Genomic DNA, 21,144 nt, shown 5'->3' with positions numbered 1-21,144 from the left:
GCTCTGGTACAAAACCTGGTGCAAGCAAACATAAATGATAAAAATGAACGTTGGTTGTCAGAAATACGTGAGAAAAAGGAAGGCCGCACGTAGAACATTTTGGAACCACATAAAATTATTAGCAGGAAGTCAACCAGAACACAACATAGCCTAGACGAAGATGGAAAGAGACTGGAAGGAAAAACGGCAATAAGTTGCATCCGAAAAATAACAGCCAAAATTTTCCAAGGCAATGGCGAGCTTGTATTTAAAAAAAACAGAGCGTGAAAGAGACTCAGGTGGAAAAGAAGCTGGTGCTGACAATTTCATCTAGAAGAAAGCCAAGCAGAATATTCCTAAAAGCACAGCCACAGGGGATGACGAGGATCTCGTTAGGCTGATTAATGAACCAAAATAAGGAAGCCTTGATGAAAACAGTGGAAAAATCTTTGAAAGACGAATACCAGAGAGATGGCGACTAAGTAGAATGAATTTAATTTATAAAGCCAAGAAGCGAGAAATATAGAAGTCCCTCCTATAGACCGTTGGCATCGGTAATATTCGTGCTAGCAATGCCGGCAATCAAATTAAAGCTGCAAACATGGACAGAGAATAATGGTACTTTGGGAGAACTACAGAATGGCTTCAGAATAGGTAGGCGTTTAGATAACTTATTCGTTCTTACTAAGTGTATTGAAAGATCAATAGTAGAAATCAGACCGTTATATGTGGCCATTTCCGACATTACAGGAGCCTATGAAAACGTAGACCGCTACATTTTGTTGAATATTCTGGAAATAGAAGGTTTAGGTGACGATTGTCTACAGCTTTTGAGAGAGATTTACCTAGAAAACACCGTTGGCGTTGAATGGGAAGGGATGAGGAGCGAGTACACTGTTTTTTATGATGTACGTGCTGATGATGGAGAGGGCGCTAGAAGGATGCAATATCAGGTCTAATCTCTCATACAAACAGGCGTGCACAGTATTAGAGCAGCAGCTTCCAGGTCTATTTTATGCGGATGATATTGTGTTGCTAGCTAACAAAGTGATTTGCAGCATCTAGCTAATATCTGTGGACAGGAAGGTAACAGTTTAGGTTTGAAATTTAGTGGTTGAAAATCAGGTTTTATGGTATTCAATGAAAACAGCGAACAGACAATGGCAATACAGGGCCAGGAAATACCTCGGGTAACAGAATATCAATACTTTAGTATATGGATAAATGAAGGCAATATATATATCGAAACACAGGGAAAAGCATAACAGTGAAAGGGTAGATAAATGTAGCCACAGTGAAGCACAGACCGGTAGGAAGATAAACAGGTACGAGGTGCTCCGAGGTATGTGGAATGGTGTAATGGTTCCAGGGCTTACTTTTGGAAATGCGGTTGTTTTATTTAAATCAGGGGTACAATAAGGACTCGATTGGTACCAAAGGTCACTGGGACGCCTCGCATTGGGCGCTCACGGGAGACTACAAATGAAGCTGTGCAGCGTAGTATGGACTGGACTAGTTTTGAAGTGAGGAAAGCTCGCCGTCAAATTGAGTAGGAAGAACGACTGAGGAATATGGAAGCAAGTAAATGGGCTGGGAGAATGTTGAGGTATCTGTACAGGAAAAAACATTGATTCACAGTGGAGGAAAAGAACTGGGAAACTTACCAGCAAGTATGCGGCCTGTAGAATGGGCAACACAGCAGCAAAGAACGTCAAGCGGAAGTCAAAGAGGCTGAAAAAATCTCATGGGTGGTGGCAATGGAAAATAAACCTGCCATGAGTAACTACTTAAGAGTAAAAAACAATATTACCAAAGAAACAATTTATGATAACTCCAAGGGAAACTCATTACTTCGAAGCGAGATCGGGATACCGTAGAACATGCACTTATAAAGCGAGATATAAGAAGGAAGAAGAAGCATGTGCTTCGCTGCGGTAGAGCTAGGGAAACTATGGAGCATGCTTATTAGAATGTGGAGACGTCTTCCCAGCCGTGGATTTAGGCACTACTGGCCTCCTTGAAGCCCTTGGGTTCAGCGAAAGCTGTGTAAAAGTAAACATGTCCGCAATAGGGTTCTTCCAGTCGCAATAGGCGACTGAAAGATTGGTGGAAGAAAACTACGGAAACGACAAAAAACGGAGACGTACAAAAATAAAGTTTGTAATAGGGGATCAGAAAATTTGGTTCCGCGAGTTCATAGCGGTTTTTTTATCTCACTTTTTCTGGTTTAACGTAGTTCGGATATTAGGCAGTATAATAGCAGGAGCTTGGTGGGGAAACCCAGCACCCCATTAGCAAGGGGATGCTCATAACATCCATCGATCTATCCATCCGATTTAAGGAGTGGTAGACGAAGCTTCGCATGTGTAGTCAGCCGGCATTTATCGTGTCGTGTTGTGAAAATTGTTAATTTACTCTAAATATGACTTGATTTGCGCTCAAGAGTGGACTTGGAGAGAGATTTATGCATAGGGAGCGAAGAACAGAAGCGATTGATGGTTGCGCTTCTTGGCTATCGGCACGTCCGAATTGGCCAAGTTCCACATTTGTCGCTGTGTGGTGTACGCTTGGGCACCCTCCATGTGGCGGCATCTCGTGGAGATATTTGCGCTGAATGTCTTTCACTTCTTGTACAAAACTGGACGCTGCGGCATCGAAGTTGTCCTAAGTTCGAGTGCACGTATGCGCTTGGATACGCGATAGCCTGCTCTCAACGGGTGTTCAACAGTCTACGCGCGCTCGTAACTTCCTCATGAAGTAAGCCCATCTTAATTTTATTTGGCTTGCATAACGTACATGTTCAATGACGTGTGGTAAGGCGGTGTCGCGAACACAAATATTGTTTCGAAAGGCCACTATACAGCGTCTGAGTGTAAAATGACGCATAAATGGGGAAATGGTCACCCTATCTTTTCAGATTGATTGCAGTGGTAGTGCGATCGGTTCGATCGCAATTTCTGTGTGGCACTTCTAACCTCTTGCTCACTTGCGTTAAAAACGTAGAATGCAGTTGCGCATTTGTATTGAGACTTGCACCGCCTTGAGAGCATGCTGTATCCGACACAAGAACTTCTGTTAAAATGCGGAAAAAAAGTTCACACTACGTGTGACCGTTACTTTCTCGCTTGGATGGAGGTTTTAATTCTAGTGACCAAAAAAAGTTCTTTTCTTTGGCTGCTCTGCTGTGTGTTTTCTTGGTGCAACTGCTTGCGCTGCATCAAGACGTGTTGCTTCGAATGATGCCTGGGCAGTCAAGGCATTCGTGTCAGTAAGCAATCAGTAAACATTGTATCAGTGGAAAAAAAATTGGCCATACAAGAGAAGGGGATGGTATCATCGCATACTATTTTACGTATAATTCAGTTGTATTCCTACAGCGGAGAGTGGGTATGCATGAAAATCAGGTTGTATTGAAACTCAGCAGGAACAAGGTAACTTATCACTAGTAATTAATCCTTTTCTTTCACTGAAAGGCAAGTTGCTATTCTGCTGGAGCTGAGAAGAGGTCTGCTGCCTGCAATGAATACATCTCTCTCTGCTTATCGCAGTATTGCAGTTCTCAAAGTGAGTAGATTTTCTTTCTCTTAGCAATTTGCTGCCTGAATCATACCATCTACTTAGCTGTGTAGGTGATCACTGTTAGTGATAGTGGAGTGCTGGTGGACAAGCACTCCTTCATTATTGCAACACATATGACAGAGTGCAGCTGAGATCAGTATGCGAAGGTGTTAATATATAAGCCAAATTAAGTTCTCCGAGTTAGTATATTAATATATTGGTGTCATTCGATTGAGGTGTAGCAGGCAAAACAAGGGGAAGTAATTTTAATTGGCACTTGACAAAATGCGCCTGCAAGCCAATCTGTTACACATCAAATGGAACATGTGTAGATGTATTCTACAATGCTGCAGTCCAGGATAGCTTCAGAGTTAAATGATACCACTATAATTCATCTGCAATGCATGCAGCACAGTTTAGCATCGGGGAGGCTGGTATCAACAGACGTCTATTTACTGTGAAGTTCAAGTGGGGTGTGCCTGTCAGGGTGACAACAGTTAATTTATGCTTTAGTTCTAATCTTGTATGAGGCAGACTTAGGTTACCCAGATGGTGAAACAATAGTGATGTAATATCTATGTATACAAGTATTACCCATGCATTTCTGCCATTTGGACAATGGCAGAAATGCGTGTGTAATACTTTTACACATTGACATTACATCACTATTGTTCAAATAAGTGGTGCCCCCTGCATGCTACAATTTACAGGGCTATTATTAAATAATGTCAACTTTTGTTGTAACATTAAAGCAACAACTTTTATAATATTAGAGATTACCATCACTCTGTACCATCACAGCGTGATATTTGCACGAACTATATTTGACTTTGTCTATAAAACCCTGCACACTGGTGCGTGATAAAATTTTATCCTGTTAGATATGTCACGCAGCTTACCAATTTGCATGAATATAATTCAGGATATGTTTTTGATAGTTTCTGGCCTCGGAATCCACTTCACATTATATTCTTGTTTGCAGCAAGACTATAATGCAGTTCACTCTCTTTATATTTTGTAGCACTTCAAACTGCAGTGAGCTAAACCACTGGGCAGCCATACTGGAATCGCTACCGCGTGTGGAACTGTGTTCAAACAGACACAAGGAAACGCGGCTTTGTCTTGTTTGACTGTGTTGCAGGCACTTCTGAAGTACTGTCTGTCCAATAACCTTGGTGACATAGAAGCATCGTCGACTTCTATGCGTTGCTTTCTGTTTCATTGTGGCATCACATGAAATTATACTCGTTATGTATATTTTCTTTTTCTAAGAGACCCATATTCCTATCCTTGTGTTAAATTTGCTGTCGCATTATTTATGTGCCAGTGACCAGTACTCCAAATTCCATTTTATTGCAAAGTAAACTACTGGTGCAGCAAGAGTTCTGCAGCGCAGCAAACCAAAGTCGAACTGCCGAACAATACGAAGCAGTAGCCTTAGCTCAGCCTGAAGTAGGCAGATTGCATTGGCCATGAAGAGGTGAACAGCGTACCTCTTTATTACCTACTGAATAACTAAGCTGTGTAAAAAGTCAATATATATATGTAGCTTCAACCACATGCTATTGGCGATTGCTCCTGCCCCCAGCAAATGTGGAAGATTGTCATGGCATTTATTTTTGTAACTCTTTATGCTTATTGCACTGGGATTACTGCATGTGTCAGTAGGAAATGGGTCACATAGACAGCGAAAAGCCGACAATGTGTAAACTTGGAACATTGATTGTACATGTGTACGACTCAGAATAAGTAGAAACGCACGATAAACGATTGACAATTACCTTTTACTTGACAGAGGGCTAGAGCATACAGTAGGCACACTGCATGCTCATATGGCGTAACGGGAATTTAAATTGTAGTGTAGCTTTCCAGTGTACGCTTCTATTGTTGCATTCTGTCAGAGGGATGGTAACATTTCACATGACTAGGAACTAGCCTGTCTACATAGAGTAGTAAAATGTGCGAACTGTATTCTTTAATGCGTTGATAGATTGTGTAGAAAAATAAAACCATAGAATCAAAGCACAGTGATGTGACTCTCCCTGCAGATGTTGCAAGTTCAAAAAGTAAGGTATAAGTTGTTGCCAAGGCTCCGACCAGAAAGGAAAGCCAGTATAAAGGGGTGCACGCCACTGATATCTACTACAGGGGATGGACAACGCATCGAACACCCTCGACTGAGCCAACCTTGTCCCGGAAGTTGGTGCTTCACAACTTTGCAGCAGCACTTCGTCTGCACGGGTGTGTGACATTTCTTCCCTTAACATGCATGCCTTATGTGCCATAAACTGCCCAAGCAGGCCAGAGCAGTATTTCGAGGTGCCCAGAATTTTTCCATTGCAGCATCTACAGTGTCGCTAACATAAGTGGCGTGCAATGGCAACAATGGTAAATGAGAAAACACTTTATGTAAAGAAACACTATCGCACACTGGTTCAGATTGTTATAAAAGCGCTTACCAGACATGTAGAGACATCTCCTAAAATGTGAAAAACCTCAAAAACTTTTTTTCGACAGCAATATTATCTGATCGCCCGCACTAGTTATTCCACCATACGCCCTGCTTCTAGGATGAGCCACTGCATGACACCGCATTTCTACTATCTTCACCTGCATCCGGTGCGGTGTGCTGCATCCAGAAAAATATATTAGAAATCTTTGGTGCACAGGGTTCCTGCCCACTTTTTCCACGCCAACTGAACGCATGGTAAACTGTTTCTTATGCAGGAAAACAGAGGGAAAGGGCTCTGAACACATTGCATTTTAATGTGGCTGGTACTGGGTAAAGCATGTACTTTGGCATAGTAGATTTGCACCAGACAACATAGGAGCCAAAAAGACTGCTGGTTGCTTGCAAATGGCCAACATATCGTTAACATGCTGAATTTATTTTTTGTTCTCATCGCTTATTTAGCTAGTGGAGACAGCTTTTACAACTGGAGAAGAAGCCTTGGAAGCATGAAACAATTCACGAAACCAGCTTCAATATATCATGTGCCGCCTGCATCACATAATTTCATGGCTGCATGAGTGAACCCACAGGTTACCCTGTAAGAGTGTCCATGACTTTTGTCATGGATTATCCACTTTATATACAGGTCAACCCTATCCTGATACTTAAGCTGATGTTGTGTTTAGAGAAATTATAGCCGAGAGCCAGATTTTGCGAATACAGCACGAGCTCAACAGATTAAACGGCAGAACAAGTGGATCGAAATTTAAGACAGAACAATTTATTTAAGACGGCAGAACAATTTCAGATCGAGAATCTTCAAAGCCCACTTCACTTAGTGGTGTTAATGTTCTGGTGAAAGTTGATGACTGTTACATTCACATTGCGCCCAAGCATTGCGATAACAACTTGGGGTACATAGCAAGGGTTTACTCAACGTAAGCTGGTGGCTTTTTCCTGCAATTTCAAGAACTGCGTGGTTTCTCGTTCAGTTAGATTTTCAAACTTTCCATTGTTTATTAGGTGTTGTGTCCTGTTTTGTTTTCCTATAGCTTCTTAGTTAAACATCTGAAAAGGGTACACAACTTGATCTTTTGCTTGATTTTCTAGTTTACACACACTTGGTGCAAAACAATTTAACTTCAATACGGCTTATACCGTACTGAAAGAATCACATGAAGCAGTCATAATCACCAATAACACGCAGGAGATGATTATGAAAATCGTAATATTGTTTTTGATCTACAGGGTGTCCCAGCTATTATGCACTAAGATTTAGAAATAAGTTAAATGCGATGTAACTATACAGAACCAAGGTGATGCTATTTGCCGTCGCTTCGGGATGCTCAAATTATTTTTGCATTCTGCCTAATTACACGATCATTCTTAATTAGTTAATAAACTTGTCAATTAATTAAATGAATAGGGTCACTGAAGAAATAGTAGAGCAAATTGAAAGCCTTCCGATACACCTTTCTGTTACTCATTGTGTGCAACGTAAAAGTGTTTTTCCAGCAAAGAAGCCTACGAATACACGCAGAGTGCCTTGAGTGGCCAGTCATGTGGCAATCTTGTGCTGCAGGGCCACGAATACAACCTAAATGGGCCCTTTTAAGAGAAACACAGCTAAGAAAATTACTTTTTATGCAGCCTGTGGAGACAAGGTTCAAGACAAGGTTTGTGGCCATCAAGGAAGATGCCTAAGCCGCAGCAGTTGACTGCAGAAGCCAACACCACACGCAGTTCCTCCACTGACCGTGAAAAGGTCCCCTGCGGCACAGGTCTAATTTGGCACCACCACGTTTCTCCTGTAGCTTTTTCTGTCTTCTTAGCAAACCAGGCGGGTCAAAGATGGCAAAGGGAAGAAGAATCAACAGCTTCAAGCAAAGAACTTGCTCATGCTCAATACATTTAGGTGTGAAATTGTTCCCTTATCATTTATCAAGAAAACGGGAAATAAGTTTATGGTATGATCTTCATATGAAGACCTCTTTCCCGCAGAGAATTAGCAGTATAAAAAGCAGCTTCCGAAGGCTCGAATATTGGCGAGGATGATTTGGCATACATATGATGGTTATGAACATTTCTGGTGAATGTAGTGGTAGTAGAGTGAATAATCAAAGATTTTAGATATAGATTAAAAGGCATAATTCGTTTCATTGCCAGAATTTTAAGTCGTCCAAAGTAATTCTCGTGTTTGATAGTCTATGCGCATTGAGCGACAGGGCTTCTTGATGCTTGCTTCTTGCTGACATCATTCTTATGCTGCATAATTCCCTGGTTTAAAATCCCCGTTTCTCCCGTACAAGCAAATTTAAATTAATCGTATGGTTTTGGCACGTAAAACCCAAAAAAAAAATTAATCGTAAGAAACCTTGTAGATGATTTACAGAAACTTGCTGGTGAGGATAGAGGGCTGCGTGCACCCCAGGCTTAGATATGCATTGATGAGCCTCGTATCATGCAAATGTTAGAAATACTCCTGCTAAGCTAGTTTCTGGTGTCATCCACAAGGCTATTTGCTAATACTAATTTGCTCAAATTGAAAAAAAAAACAGTCCATCTAAAACACGTCAAGCGATATTGCTGACAATGCACACATATTCCAAATGCAATAAATACAAATAAATGTAGCACCAAAGGCAAGAATCATTGGCATGATGCCATTCTTTCATAAAATCTGCTTTCCGTTGTAAATCTGGAATCCTTTATAATTCAGACTACTAAATACCTCACGAGGATTCTGGGGTGAAACATACATGTTGTATTCATACCTCATTTTTTTTTATTTTAAGACCCGATAATGCTTAAAAGCGGTGAAAGAACTGAGATCAGAGTATATACTACTCTATTTTGTTCAAGAAATCAGTTTCTCTGGCGATCGCAGCGCCCGACACTAACAATTTTGACAGAAAATGTGAGACAGAAGGCACATAACACTTAGGGTGGTATTATTCGCTTTGATTGTTTGGGACAGAAGCCTATAGTGTACATATAATGGCCCTACTTGTATTTACCTTTAAACAATAAAAAGGGGGGGGTTGCGTTCTAGAAAACTGCATAGAGGTTTTTACTCTGCGAAATTTAAGTTAGAAGCCTTCACAACTGATACTAAATGCATTCTCCACGGCTTTAGGCTATACAAGTGCACCACTTTACACAGAACACACTCTTTACCTCGTCACGACACAGCTGGTGAGTGAGGCTCTTCAAAGGTGTTTCATTGCATGCGATGGCACTCCACTTGTTTGCACGATATGGCGTTCCAGTTGTGTCATATGAGATAAATTCAGAGAGCTTTCGCTTGTCCTTAATGTATTACAGCGGTGTACTGGTAAACTGGCAGCGCCTTGCAGTACTTGTGGAAAAACAATTGCAACTGCCATATTATATGTAACTGCTAGTGCACAGGCATCGGTAACAGCAATGGTTAGGGTACACTTGTTTCTTCTGCTCTGGGGTATTCATCCTCCACCAGAAATTGAAGGGTTTTTTTCTTTCTCCTCTACCAGATTGTAATGTGAAATGTGGTGTAATTTGTAGGGTGTACTCTTGTATAAACTTCATAAGCATTTTTTCTAGTCTGTGCCACAGATCGTTGTTGCGTACGACTGTAAAAGCATGATGCCTGTTTACAGCATCAGTAAAGAACAGTCTGTGAATCCTTAAGGAAGAGTAAGCATAGTGAATAATCGGGTAATTTAGTAATTTTCAACAAATTTAGCACTCTTTGCCTTCCACTGTGGTGTTTTTCAAACTCTAATGTTGGCACATGGTTTGACTGCAGGATGCCATTTTGTGTGATAGAGTGCACTTGTGCGCATAACACCTCATCGGCATTGTTCTGCTGCACAGAATGTCAGGAGTATTCGTATGCATTGGTCCCTATCTCACAAACCGGTTGCTTCTTTGTTCGTTGGAATGTAGCAATAATGTAAAGCACTTTTGATGTTCTAACGTAAAGGATTGTTGCCTTTTTATCCCCTAATTCTCCTCTATTGCTGCTTAGTGTTATGATAGCATGGTTGACCCCATGAGAGGCAGTGGGGTGTATAATTGTGTGTATGGTGGGGTGGGGGGGGTGCAATAACTTCAACAACATTTCTGGATGCCTTGAACCGGCATTGTGGAATACTGTTTGTTTCTTTCAGTCATTGTTACCAAGCTTCACTTTGGTTGTGGCAACAAGTATAATGTAGTTCGCTAGCGCTCCTGCCAACATATATCACGTGTACGCATCTATGTTGAAAAAAAGACTAGCTAATGGTTTGCCAGGAGCTAAGGATCATTTAGACCAATAAATTTGGAGCTTAGACCTGTGGAAATTACTGGTGAATGAAAGCCCAACAAGGAGAACTGCCCATAATATTTTCTTTCATTATATTAATGCTGAAGCTTAGAACAGCATTTGAACTTAGACTTCTTTAAAAAATGACCCATTTCTTGTTCAAGTAAGACAAAGGTTCCACAGGAAGGCAGAAACTTGAAGCCATCAACAGCAGCATGAATATAAACAGCGCTCAATGTTTTCAATCTTGCACCTGGTTATCATTTTTCCCGTGCAATTTTTTTCCACAGGCTGTTCTATACTGATTTATGGTGATAAGAAGTTTAATTTTAATGTCATGATATTTTAATGTTTGGTCAATATACTTTTTCTTCATCGGCTTTCAACAAAATGTGCATTCCTAATGTGCCTTCACTTACCATTTACACTGATCTTAAACAGATGTATCTTGATACAAAATTTATTTTCCTTAATTCTTCGTTTCCTTTTGCCAAATGTGGAAAAAGTTCATCTTAATACCTGTTTTGACTTCTGGAAAGATTAAGTCTACTGGATTAATGACTGCTTACATGTGAGGCTCGGCCTTCCGTTTCCCACGTGGGAGCGGCCCGCTTCGTGAAGACTCACGATCTGCAGGACTTTAATTATTAAAGTTTTACCATACCATACCATACCATACATCGTTTTATGCTTTGGTCACCCCTACCCTTTGCAAGAACTGACAGCAGTGCACATACCCGCTCCATCACAATCACCACTGCTAAGCACACCCTTGCTTCCTTTATTTTAATACTTTGGCTTCTCTTGACCTATTATATGGACCAGTTTCTTTTCCCCCAATGAGGGTAGCTGCTAGTGAGCTATGCACAAAAAACATTGCCAAGGAAACATTTGCTACCCTGATGACAAGCACCTATGTCGAAATGTCGGCCACAGCGACATCGCTTGTTCCAACAATGTTGGTCTACGTATACATTTTGATAACACATAAGTTACTGCTTTGTTGTGTTTAGTGACTATCCTTTTTTTGCCGCTTTCTTTAGAATAAAAATTCACGAGCACTATTTTTTTCTCCTAACAGCACCAAGTTTATCCTCGCAAGTCGTTTGGGGTCAAGAACAACTTTCACCAGCAAAAAGTGCAAGACGAGTGATTGAAGAAAATAAAGTTGCTGCTGTGATCCAAGAACCTGATGACTGAAATTTTGTACCTTTCTGTATATATGCTATTCAAAGCATTCATATCACAAAGTGCAAAGTGTTTTATCTCTGCAGTCATGTGAGTGTGCTGGCAAGACAATTTTCTCAATGGTGATCTGGTGCGTCGGCTATGCGTTGCCTTCATCACACTAGCATTAAAGAGACGTTCTATCGTGGGCAAAAGTAACCTGGAATTGCGAGCGTCGACCAAATTGCATCTCTGTGTTCAATACCGCTGGAAGCAAGGTCACGTATGCACATTCCGAACGCACATGTTAGTGCGGCTGATCCCAGCAAATAGAGCACAAATAAAATTTGGTCCGGGGCAATTTTGTCCCCGATGGTGCATTCTCCAAAAAATGGATATGCTCTGCAAGATGAAATACGGGAAGCACCTGTACTTTAACGGATATAGTACAGATTCAGCATACAGAATCTTTCGTTTTCTGAATGCGAGGAGAACCTGTATTTTAACGGTTATAGTACAGATTCAGCATACAGTGTGTTCCGTTTTCTGAATTCGAGAAGCACCTGTTCGTTAACTGTTGTGTACAGATTCAGCATACAGTCTTCCGTTTTCTAGATACAAAAGCACTCGTACCTTGTACTACAGTCTCTCCGTTACAGCTGTCCGTTCTACGGATATGACCGTTGTTTATTTACCGAAAAACGTTCGATCACACATTACCACCAGATTTTCCGTAAAGTAAGGCAATTTTTTTTACAATGTAGCCTAGCGTTACCGACTCGTTGCCGTCTATTATGCCCTCTCGAAAGTCTTTCGTACTGTAAGGTGCGCGCATGCGCAGTCCTTGACCAGCACAGTACTACCGCACTTACCGTATGGTTACTTGGCACTGCTAAAACTCTCTATTACCATTTTACCACGAAGACAAAACAATATGCGCACCTGCATAGCGAAAGCTTATGAGTGGTGCCGTAAGCACTGTTCCCGTGTCCACTGAAGTGTAGGTCGATGGGTCGGCAGCTTAATTCTGCGTCTCCTCGTGGTGGCTATGTCGATGTGGCTGAGAGGCTGAATGGATTGTCCACCGAGAAAGCCGGTAGCATGGATGGCGCATCACCGACATAGGCATCAGTCATGCTTGAAAAAGCGCATTGAGTGCAGGGTCACAGGATGAGCATGACAGCTGTCCGAAGATAACCCAACGAAGGCCTGTGTAGCGAAAGCTAGATGATTAGGAGAAGTGCCCTATGCACTGTTCCCGCACCTCCTATATGTGATAGACGATGGAATGAAGAACTATCACAATGGTTCATTCGAGCAATCACTCATGACATGAGTGGTTGCGCGTTTCATGCCTCGGTTGTAATACCAAATTCACAATGTGATGTGCTCTGCCAAAGAAAGAAAATTATTCTGCCCCAGTGCCTGTCGTATTGCAATCGAGAACCTGGTACCGGGTGTGCGCTTTTCGAAAGCGCTATAGAGAACCTGCCATAGTTACAAAATGTCGCAATGCTGGCAGTTCTTAAAATATTGAATTGGCGGAAAATGCCAATACGGAGGACTTTCCTGACGGAAACTGCTCGTACAAGTCGATTGCTTTATTCACGTGTCTTAAGCTTCGGATGCGTGACAGTGCCCTTACCATACCCTTAGTTACTGGACTTTTGGACTACGCAGCACAAAGACTGCCCGAAAGTCGACTCAGCCTTCTGGATATTTTTTGGAGGGACCATAGGTGGTACCATATAAAAACTTATTTGGAGGAGTATTCGCGCTCCGCGAGCCTAACCGCATGCACAACCTTACGGGAAAACTTGTTACGTCGAATAAAGAAGCTACAGGAAGATTTTGTTCATACACAGATTGTATATTAATTTATTAGATCATTACGACCTCACCTCAAGGGCATTAGATATGCACCACTTTCTCCCATGGTTATGTTAGTTTACACGACAATTTGCAGCTTACCTGAACTGGCCGTATTTCTCGTACGCAGGGTGGAAGCACGGGCCAGGCATGTAGCAGAGGCTCGCAGAGTGAAACAGGCATCACCTTTGAAATTGATGCCACGCCAGCACACGGGGAGGGCGATGCATGACGAGGAAGAACTCACGGGAACTTCTGAGAGAGGCAGCAAAAATGCTTCAGCCATCGACCAACTGGTAAAGAATTGCGGACTGCACTGGTTGCGCATTTTCATAGACACCGACAACCTGAAGTTCGGACCTTGATTCGTAGCCATTGAAGTTTACCGTCATTGTGATAATTTCGTATGTACTATGAATTCATATTTCACAGTTTTCCACTTAAAAGTTTGACATTTTCCCGCTTATCTTGATTGGGATGTCGAACCGAACCTAAACTGACTTGGAAAGTGGAGCTGAACCGTTCGTTTCCACCGAGCCACAACATAACTGAACTGCAATTTTTTTCGCTATCTTGAAATCGAACCTCTGCCGGAGTTTTCTAGAGATACCAGCCCCTGATTACGGGCAGGGTCATTTTTGCTGAAATTCTGCGATCATGCAGGGAACTGCGCTGACGAGCTGCGCTGATGTTTCTTGTGTCGATTTGCATTGCGCGGAATGTTACCTCTGTAACACTCACGTGGCTCGCCACAGTGGCAAACTAAACTATACGCATCGTGGCCGCATACTATCAAAATCTACTGGGAAGGGTTGGATGCCATCAGCGAATTTCATGGCTCCAGCTTTTACATTTGCCATCACCGCAGTTTATGCAATGCTTCATGCTACAGTAGGACAATTTCTCTACGAAATTCATGTTTGCTTCATTCAAACCATGCGCTCATTGGTGATCATTGCCGATGACTTCAAAGTGAAACTTGGGGGCCGGGTACACGGGATGGGCGCGTGGTGCATAGGCATGACTTCCGTCAGTGACCTCCTTCTAATTGGTGACCATCCATCCCAAGCTACATTTCAGTGGCACGTTGCTCACAGACGGGTGAATGACAAGATGGCATCTGTTGCGCTCGCCTCTTGTAGTTACGACTGGTTTATCAGCTATTCCCAAACTCTATTTCACTCTCACCATAAAAAACATGCAAGCCTCTTTTTTTCTGCAAAAATAAGCCTCGACTAAAGTGCCCTAGAAAATTTCGAGAAACGAATTCGGAGATTACCCTCTAATTCTCTTTACTTCCACTTGGCTAAACAAACACCCCCTGCATTTGAATGAAGCTTTTAAATTTGTCAATAATAAATTCTACATTGTTTCCAAACGCTTGCGTAAAACATTATTTACGACCAGTTCTACGATAAGGCCGGAGCAATTCCTGGCGGAAGGGGGATTCGACATTTGAACGAAAACGCATCATTGCAATGACATAGGTTTTTTCAAAAAACAACTCGAACTTGGCCACTTCTACACAACTTAATACTGCGGAAGTTTTGTCAGTTATAAAGTTCACATTGGTCTTCCTAAGACACGTGCCTACAAGGTGCTTTGGACATCGTTAATAAATAAATATTTTTTGCTTCCCATTTGAAATCTCATTTCAAAAGAAACAGCATGCCGCGTAAAAACTTCCATCTCTTCAATCAATATATGTTCCAATCTCTATACATTGCCACAATTGTGGCAGTACTAGCGCAACCAGAGGGTTTTGCAATGTGGAAAAGACATTTGCCACGCTATACCAACGTAACGTGGCATATTCAGTCCTATTCTCCGCACTTGAAAGCCGTGGCGACCCTTAGATTTATTTTTCCAGTACCTCTCAGAAATTGGCCATCTAGAAAAGCATTAAAAAGGCTCACTTCATCATAAGTAAATCCTTAATTGCCCCATCCTCTCAACTGTAAACATAGTTATTAGGTTTCCTCTCTCATCTTATATACCGTTATCGCCCTTTTATGCGCTCTTTTGATTCTTTATTGTTTTCCTATTCCCCCTCCATATGTAGAGTAGCAAGTCAGCGGTCATTTGCACCCTGACAAAAATATCTGCATTCCAATAAACCAGCTTGTCTGTCTTTCCCATAACTTTCACTTCATCAGCCGGTGGTTTCAAAACAAGATTTGGACTCCGCGAAGCTGTTCAATAAACCAATTTTTATAGTTCATCTAGTGAGTGAAAATGATTATTACACTCGGCTCCCCCGATTAATGGCTGCCGCTTAGCAGAGTCCGACTACGGATGTGCCTTTCGACATAGAATAAATTCAACGAGCAATAACCTTAGCTAACACGTGCTTTGCTGAGGGGCTGGATGGGCTCATTCTTCCCAGGTTGAAATTCTCTTTCATAAGGGACCCACAGAGTTTTCCTAGTGTACTTCCACGTATAATTTATTTGGTGGAGGTGCGGGGCTTTTCTTCTGAGGACGGAGCTTCGCAGCGGACGCCACCTCGAACCTGCCACCATACCGCCTGGTGAGGAGGCAACACCGTCAGTTACTTCTGCGAATAGCAACCAATTTATCACCCTCTCATTCATATGATCCTGGGATCTCATTCCAGAGCGAACAGCGTTGACATGGATAGTGGCTAAGCATGTACGAATGTGTAAGCAAACCAAATTACTGGAATCCAACTTTAATGTTAGCGAACGTAATATTTTATCTCGGCGTGAAGCCTCGCGTCTCGTTCCGGACCCACAAACTCAATATTGTCACGTGGTAGTGACGGACGAGGACACAACAACGAAACGGTGAATACGAAACTAACTTTGTTCGGTGAACCTGTGCCCAGGAAAACAGGCTACACTCAAAGCTCCACGAAAGTGGTGACCACTGTCGGCGATCGTCGAAAATCTGATCTGCGAGTCAAGCGCGTCAACTTTTGTACTTGAGCTATCGAAGGTTCCAGAGTAATCGCTGATGCCCGCCTGTCTTCCAGAAAGTTCTACACAATTCGCGTCATTCAAGCTTGGGCGACAACAGATAGCAGAAACTTCTGATACATGCAGGCGCGTCCCACGCTGAGCGATAACATTTGTTGGAGGGTCAAAGCGGTCACGCAAGAAAGATATAGAAGTACACGTGTCCATATCACCAGCTGGGACGCGTTCAAGCAGCAGCCCAGCGACCTTTTCGGCAGCCCGTTTGGTCGACAGCTTGACGCCAGCGAATAACTTGCTCTACGTGCTCAGACGTCAACTGAGATTACTTGTCGTACTTACATAACGTGCTGGCTTTGTGTGTGCAGCCCACCAGAAGATTTCCGAGGTTGACTAGATCGTCCACATTTCGAAGCGTATCGTACACGACGCGATCAATCTGCTCGGATTTACCAACAAGAACACCATCGACGGTGTCATCAGAGAGTACCGTCGGCTGGAGGAAGCAAAATTCTGACGCATCTTGCCTCAGTTCAAGCTCTGCCGAATACCGCTGCAACGTCGTCCTGCGAGGCAACTCCTTTTCAGCCATCCCCATCCGATAACGTCACGCGCATCGTCCGCCGAGAACTCAAAGCCGCAGATCCGGTTTCTTATAAACCCACTGTAGCTGAGACTTCAACGCCGGCTATTTATTTAGTTATACAATGTTACAGGCACAAATGAGAGCACAAGGAGGAGGGGCAGAGTACATCAATCCTTACATGTATATACATGTCCACAAAAAATGAATACATACACAATGCAAAGTATGCAAGGATCAGAAAAATGAGACTGATGAATAAGTAAGAAGAATTGAATATACACTGAATGAAGAAAACTTGACAAGCATACCATTATCAGACGGAGCTCTGGGTGTCAGGATAAGGGCGATAGATACATATACGCACTTGCAGCCATTCTCGCCAGAAATAAAGACAATACAACAAGTACCAGCGGCAAGTCGACAAACGAGCGAACGTTGCAGAGTGACGAAAACAGTAAAGTGATATGTGGGATGTATCAAACGAAATTCACGCGCAAAATATATAAAAAATCAATTGAAGGCAAAAGGGTGAGAAGCTTTACCAACACATCAATACAGTTAACATTATAATGACACATGCGTTCAGTGGCATCGGTGCTTATCAGCTGCGATAATGGCAGGCTGTTCTGGTGCGCAGGAGGAGAGAAAACTTAGAGGTTAGTTTGGGCGTTATAAGTTCCTAAAAAATGAGCTTGATGATGCCGTGTTCGACATGATGTAAATGGTTTAACGTAAACCTGGGGGAGGAGAGATAAAAGTTTGTTTTTAAGCAAAAAAAATTTAGTCTTTGTATTTTGTTACGTAGCTGTCACGTCTGAATATTATGTGGATTCATTGTGCTAGTGGGACAGTATACCTATATTTAGAAAAACAAACCTGACAGCTTTACGTTGGATTATCTCTAAAGCCTTATAGTTAGTTTTCTTATAGGTATGTCACACCATGCATGCTTACTCTAATTTTGGTCGGATGAGTGAAGCGAAGACCAGTAACCTAGTTCTAGAGGGAGCCTACTTTAGTTTCTGCCTCAGGAGAGAAAGTTTACTGAAAAACGAGTTACAAGCGTTGTAAATGTACCTATTCTAGCTGAAAACACTGGTTCCTGCGATTCCAGCATACTTATATTGGCTGACATTGTTCAGCGGTTCAAAGCCGAGGTTATCGACAGACGACATTTGATTTATTTTTCTTCTTATGGACTCGTAAACAGTCTTTCCTCCGTTAATTTTCATGCCCCACCGACTGCACCATGTTTTGAAGGTTAGAATTGAGCAATAATTGAACCTCGTGGCAAGTAACTGCGTTAAGCAACAGACAATTGTGAGAAAATAGGGTGATACGTTTTGCTAGCGATATCGTTTATATATATTGGTAAAGGTAAAGGTTCTAGCACACTACCTTGAGGTACTCCACAAGTTACTGAAAGTTCATTAGTCCAGGTTGTTCGCAAAAATTTGTGAACCATGGCCTCGTCTCTACTGTCTACGCCATGAACACTCCTGAGGACGCCTCAGCGGAAAGGCCTCGTCGCGGACTGCACGCCCTTCGTCGTTCCGCAAGCCCGTCGGAATGGAGAAGAGCCGAATCTGCTTACGCTTGAGCCGAGCACTATTACCGCAGCCAGTGGCCCTCTACGTCCTGTAGCCCATTTTGCACTTACTCTGATCCATACTGCAAGCCGCTATCCGCCCCGCAGTGATTCCTTTGCACCCAATGACATCGAGGAAGGTAGCCATTGCGCCAAGTTGCCTCCGCCACATCGCTGTCCATCTCGTTCACCGACTCGCTGCCGCTCTCCTTCGCCGTATTTTTGCGTTGCTTCTTCTCGCCGGAAAACTAGGCTGCATAGCTTCTGGAGGTAGAGCTCCACTCTCCACCGCGACTGAAGATCCTCTGTTGCCCTTACGTGTCATCCGCAACATTCCTCAAGTCCACGTAGACGCCGTACCTGCCAGACCTTTGGTTGATACTTGTGCGCACGTCTCTGTCATGACTGCCAGTTTTTGCTGCCACGTGAAGGTCCTTACACTTCTCACGACCCGATTCGTACGTGTCGCTTACGATTTGACGGTCATGGTGATTGGAATGTGTACTGGTCGGATTACCATTGCTCATCACCCGATGGCAATTATTTTTTTCTGTGCGTGTGCACTGCCCTCAAGACGCCATACGAGGACTTGACTTTTGTTCTACCTATTCCGCTCTGATTGATGGCCCCGCCGCTGTCCACCGCTTTGAACTGCCTCGCCTCTCTGACCCCAGTGACCAGCCTACTCTGTCTCGCTTACATTGCAGCGATATTTGTACGTGTACCATCTATAATCGGGGCGCATATCAAATTTTTATGTTTAGACTACTTTTTTTGGCAAGTACGGTATACAACAGCATTCTTTACTTGCAAAAGGTGGACTTTTTATTATACTTTTCCTTCAAGACTGCAAAAAACTCCTTATCGAAACCACAGTTCATGCCAACCGAAGATATGTATCGTCGAATGGTCTTGACGGATGGGAGAGGAAGCACGTCACTCTCCCTGAGGAACCTGTAACCACGTGGTGTCCGAATGTGGAGAAGCAAGCAGAAGATGCAATGGACAGAGTATTTCCTTCCTTTCTTTGATGTCGGTCGTGATGCTAACAAGCATTCTAGAATTAGCATTTGCTGCGGTTCGGACAGGTTTGGTTTCTGACATGCTTTAAGCATTACATCCTCGTTAAACTCCAACACCTTGTCTCGACATGAGGATAACTCTGACAGAAGCTTCTTAATTACGTTTAAGGAAACATGGCTTCATCTTGCAGGAAGCATGACGCCCCTATCTTAACGTTTCAACCACCTTTCTGCTCAGAGGACTGAGCGGTATCCTAACTCTACGCTTCTTGAAGCGCTTGATTTTTCCTTCCTTTGTGAATTTGTAGGGTGTTCTAGAACCTAGTGCAATATGTGCAGGGTGTTTTTTTTTCCTGAGTTAAGGAGCACTAGTTATGTCTTCAGGTGTTCCTCGCGTCTTTGTAGCCGCATTCGAGGCGCACATCTGCGTACTTACTATGACATGGGTAGCCAGGACAGAGTTGCCGTTCATGAAGGTATCGTAGCACTTGGCTTACAATGGCCTGATCCCCCTGCCAGCCCGACTGGCAAACATCTGAAATTCCTGTGGTTTGAAGCCTGCGGTCTAGTATAAAGGTGCTTAAAGAAAACGTTGATTGAGGAGAGCTTTCGGTGGAAGGGGTTGTCCTAACGGGGATAGGAGAACCTCTATGAAACAACAGCTGTCAAGCCCCTTTTGATGAACAGAATGGTATTTCCAAGCAGCACTGGGCAGTTGACCCGACAACGGATTTAAACACACAGGCGAATCATCGACGGTGGCGCTAACTTGCGTTTCCAGTGCTGCATATTCCTTGTTGGGTGCTGTGTCGAGATGAATAGTGGGCCAGCCTTCATCAACGTTGAAATTAGAGGATTAATTCCACTTGTGCCCAAAAAGGTCTTTTTCTGCAGAAGCAACAGTTCGGTCGTTGTATACAGGAGCGGAGGATGGTTGCCTCATCTCATCAAATTGGGGTGCTCCATACGCATCGTCATTCGTTATGACTTCTGCTGTAGGTCGTTTCTTTCTGTGCCTCCTAGGCGGGGGTGATTTCCTCGTCATGGGTGGCTTCCGCTTCCTTACGTGCGCCGGTGGGAAAATGCAAGGTATGGCACCATCTGCCAGCACAGTTCTCTTTGGAACGTGAAGCAAAATGTTCCCACCAAACTCAGCGAAATATCATTTTTCAACCAAGATTTCCTCCGTGGTGTGCCTGCTGTAAACGGCATATTCTTGGCTCAGCACATGGGCTTTGCGAGGAATGGCTTGTGCTTTCTCTTTTAATAGCTTTGAGTCGGAAGCAGCATTAAATAAGGTTACCTTTGCCTTGCATCTAGCGTAGCCACTGTTGCAGTTTTCAACAAAGCACCTGCGGCCCATCGCTGTAGTTTACCGATCATCACCGTGCAGCTTGGGCAGTGCTGTCGTAACATCGCAGTCTGCTTGCTTAAAGAGCTAAAACCATGCTGCTGGAGACGACGCAAGGAACAGGTCATGCCATGCGAACGGCGTGTGTGACACAAACGAGCCGTGTGATTTCATCTGAATGCTATCGCAACGAGATTTTTCGTGTTTGTTTTTGTATCTTCTACCATGGGCATGAGTGCGCGATTCAATCGCCCTTTGGGCGATATGATATCTACGTACATTGCGTCCTATCGCATGAACTGGAACCTCGTTTTACAATGTCTGACCTACGCATACGCATACAACACT

The 21,144-nt window shown here is 43.1% G+C and overlaps 1 protein-coding gene across 8 annotated transcripts in view; it reads left to right on the top strand.

The window, feature by feature from the left end:
• The window catches only part of LOC135897938 (testis-specific serine/threonine-protein kinase 1-like), a 330,453-nt gene that overhangs the window by 115,204 nt on the left and 194,105 nt on the right, over positions 1-21,144 (top strand). For all 8 annotated transcript variants that reach the window (XM_070533514.1, XM_070533515.1, XM_065426647.1 and 5 more), the window contains one exon: positions 13,444-13,609. In XM_070533514.1, the coding sequence (XP_070389615.1) occupies positions 13,444-13,609 (166 nt within the window). The remainder of the gene's footprint in view (positions 1-13,443; positions 13,610-21,144) is intronic.

The sequence above is a fragment of the Dermacentor albipictus genome, chromosome 2 (genome assembly GCF_038994185.2).
Source record: "Dermacentor albipictus isolate Rhodes 1998 colony chromosome 2, USDA_Dalb.pri_finalv2, whole genome shotgun sequence".
Lineage (NCBI taxonomy): Eukaryota > Metazoa > Arthropoda > Arachnida > Ixodida > Ixodidae > Dermacentor > Dermacentor albipictus.
Note: the sequence above shows the minus strand (reverse complement) of the source record. Positions and strands in the feature narration are given on the sequence as shown.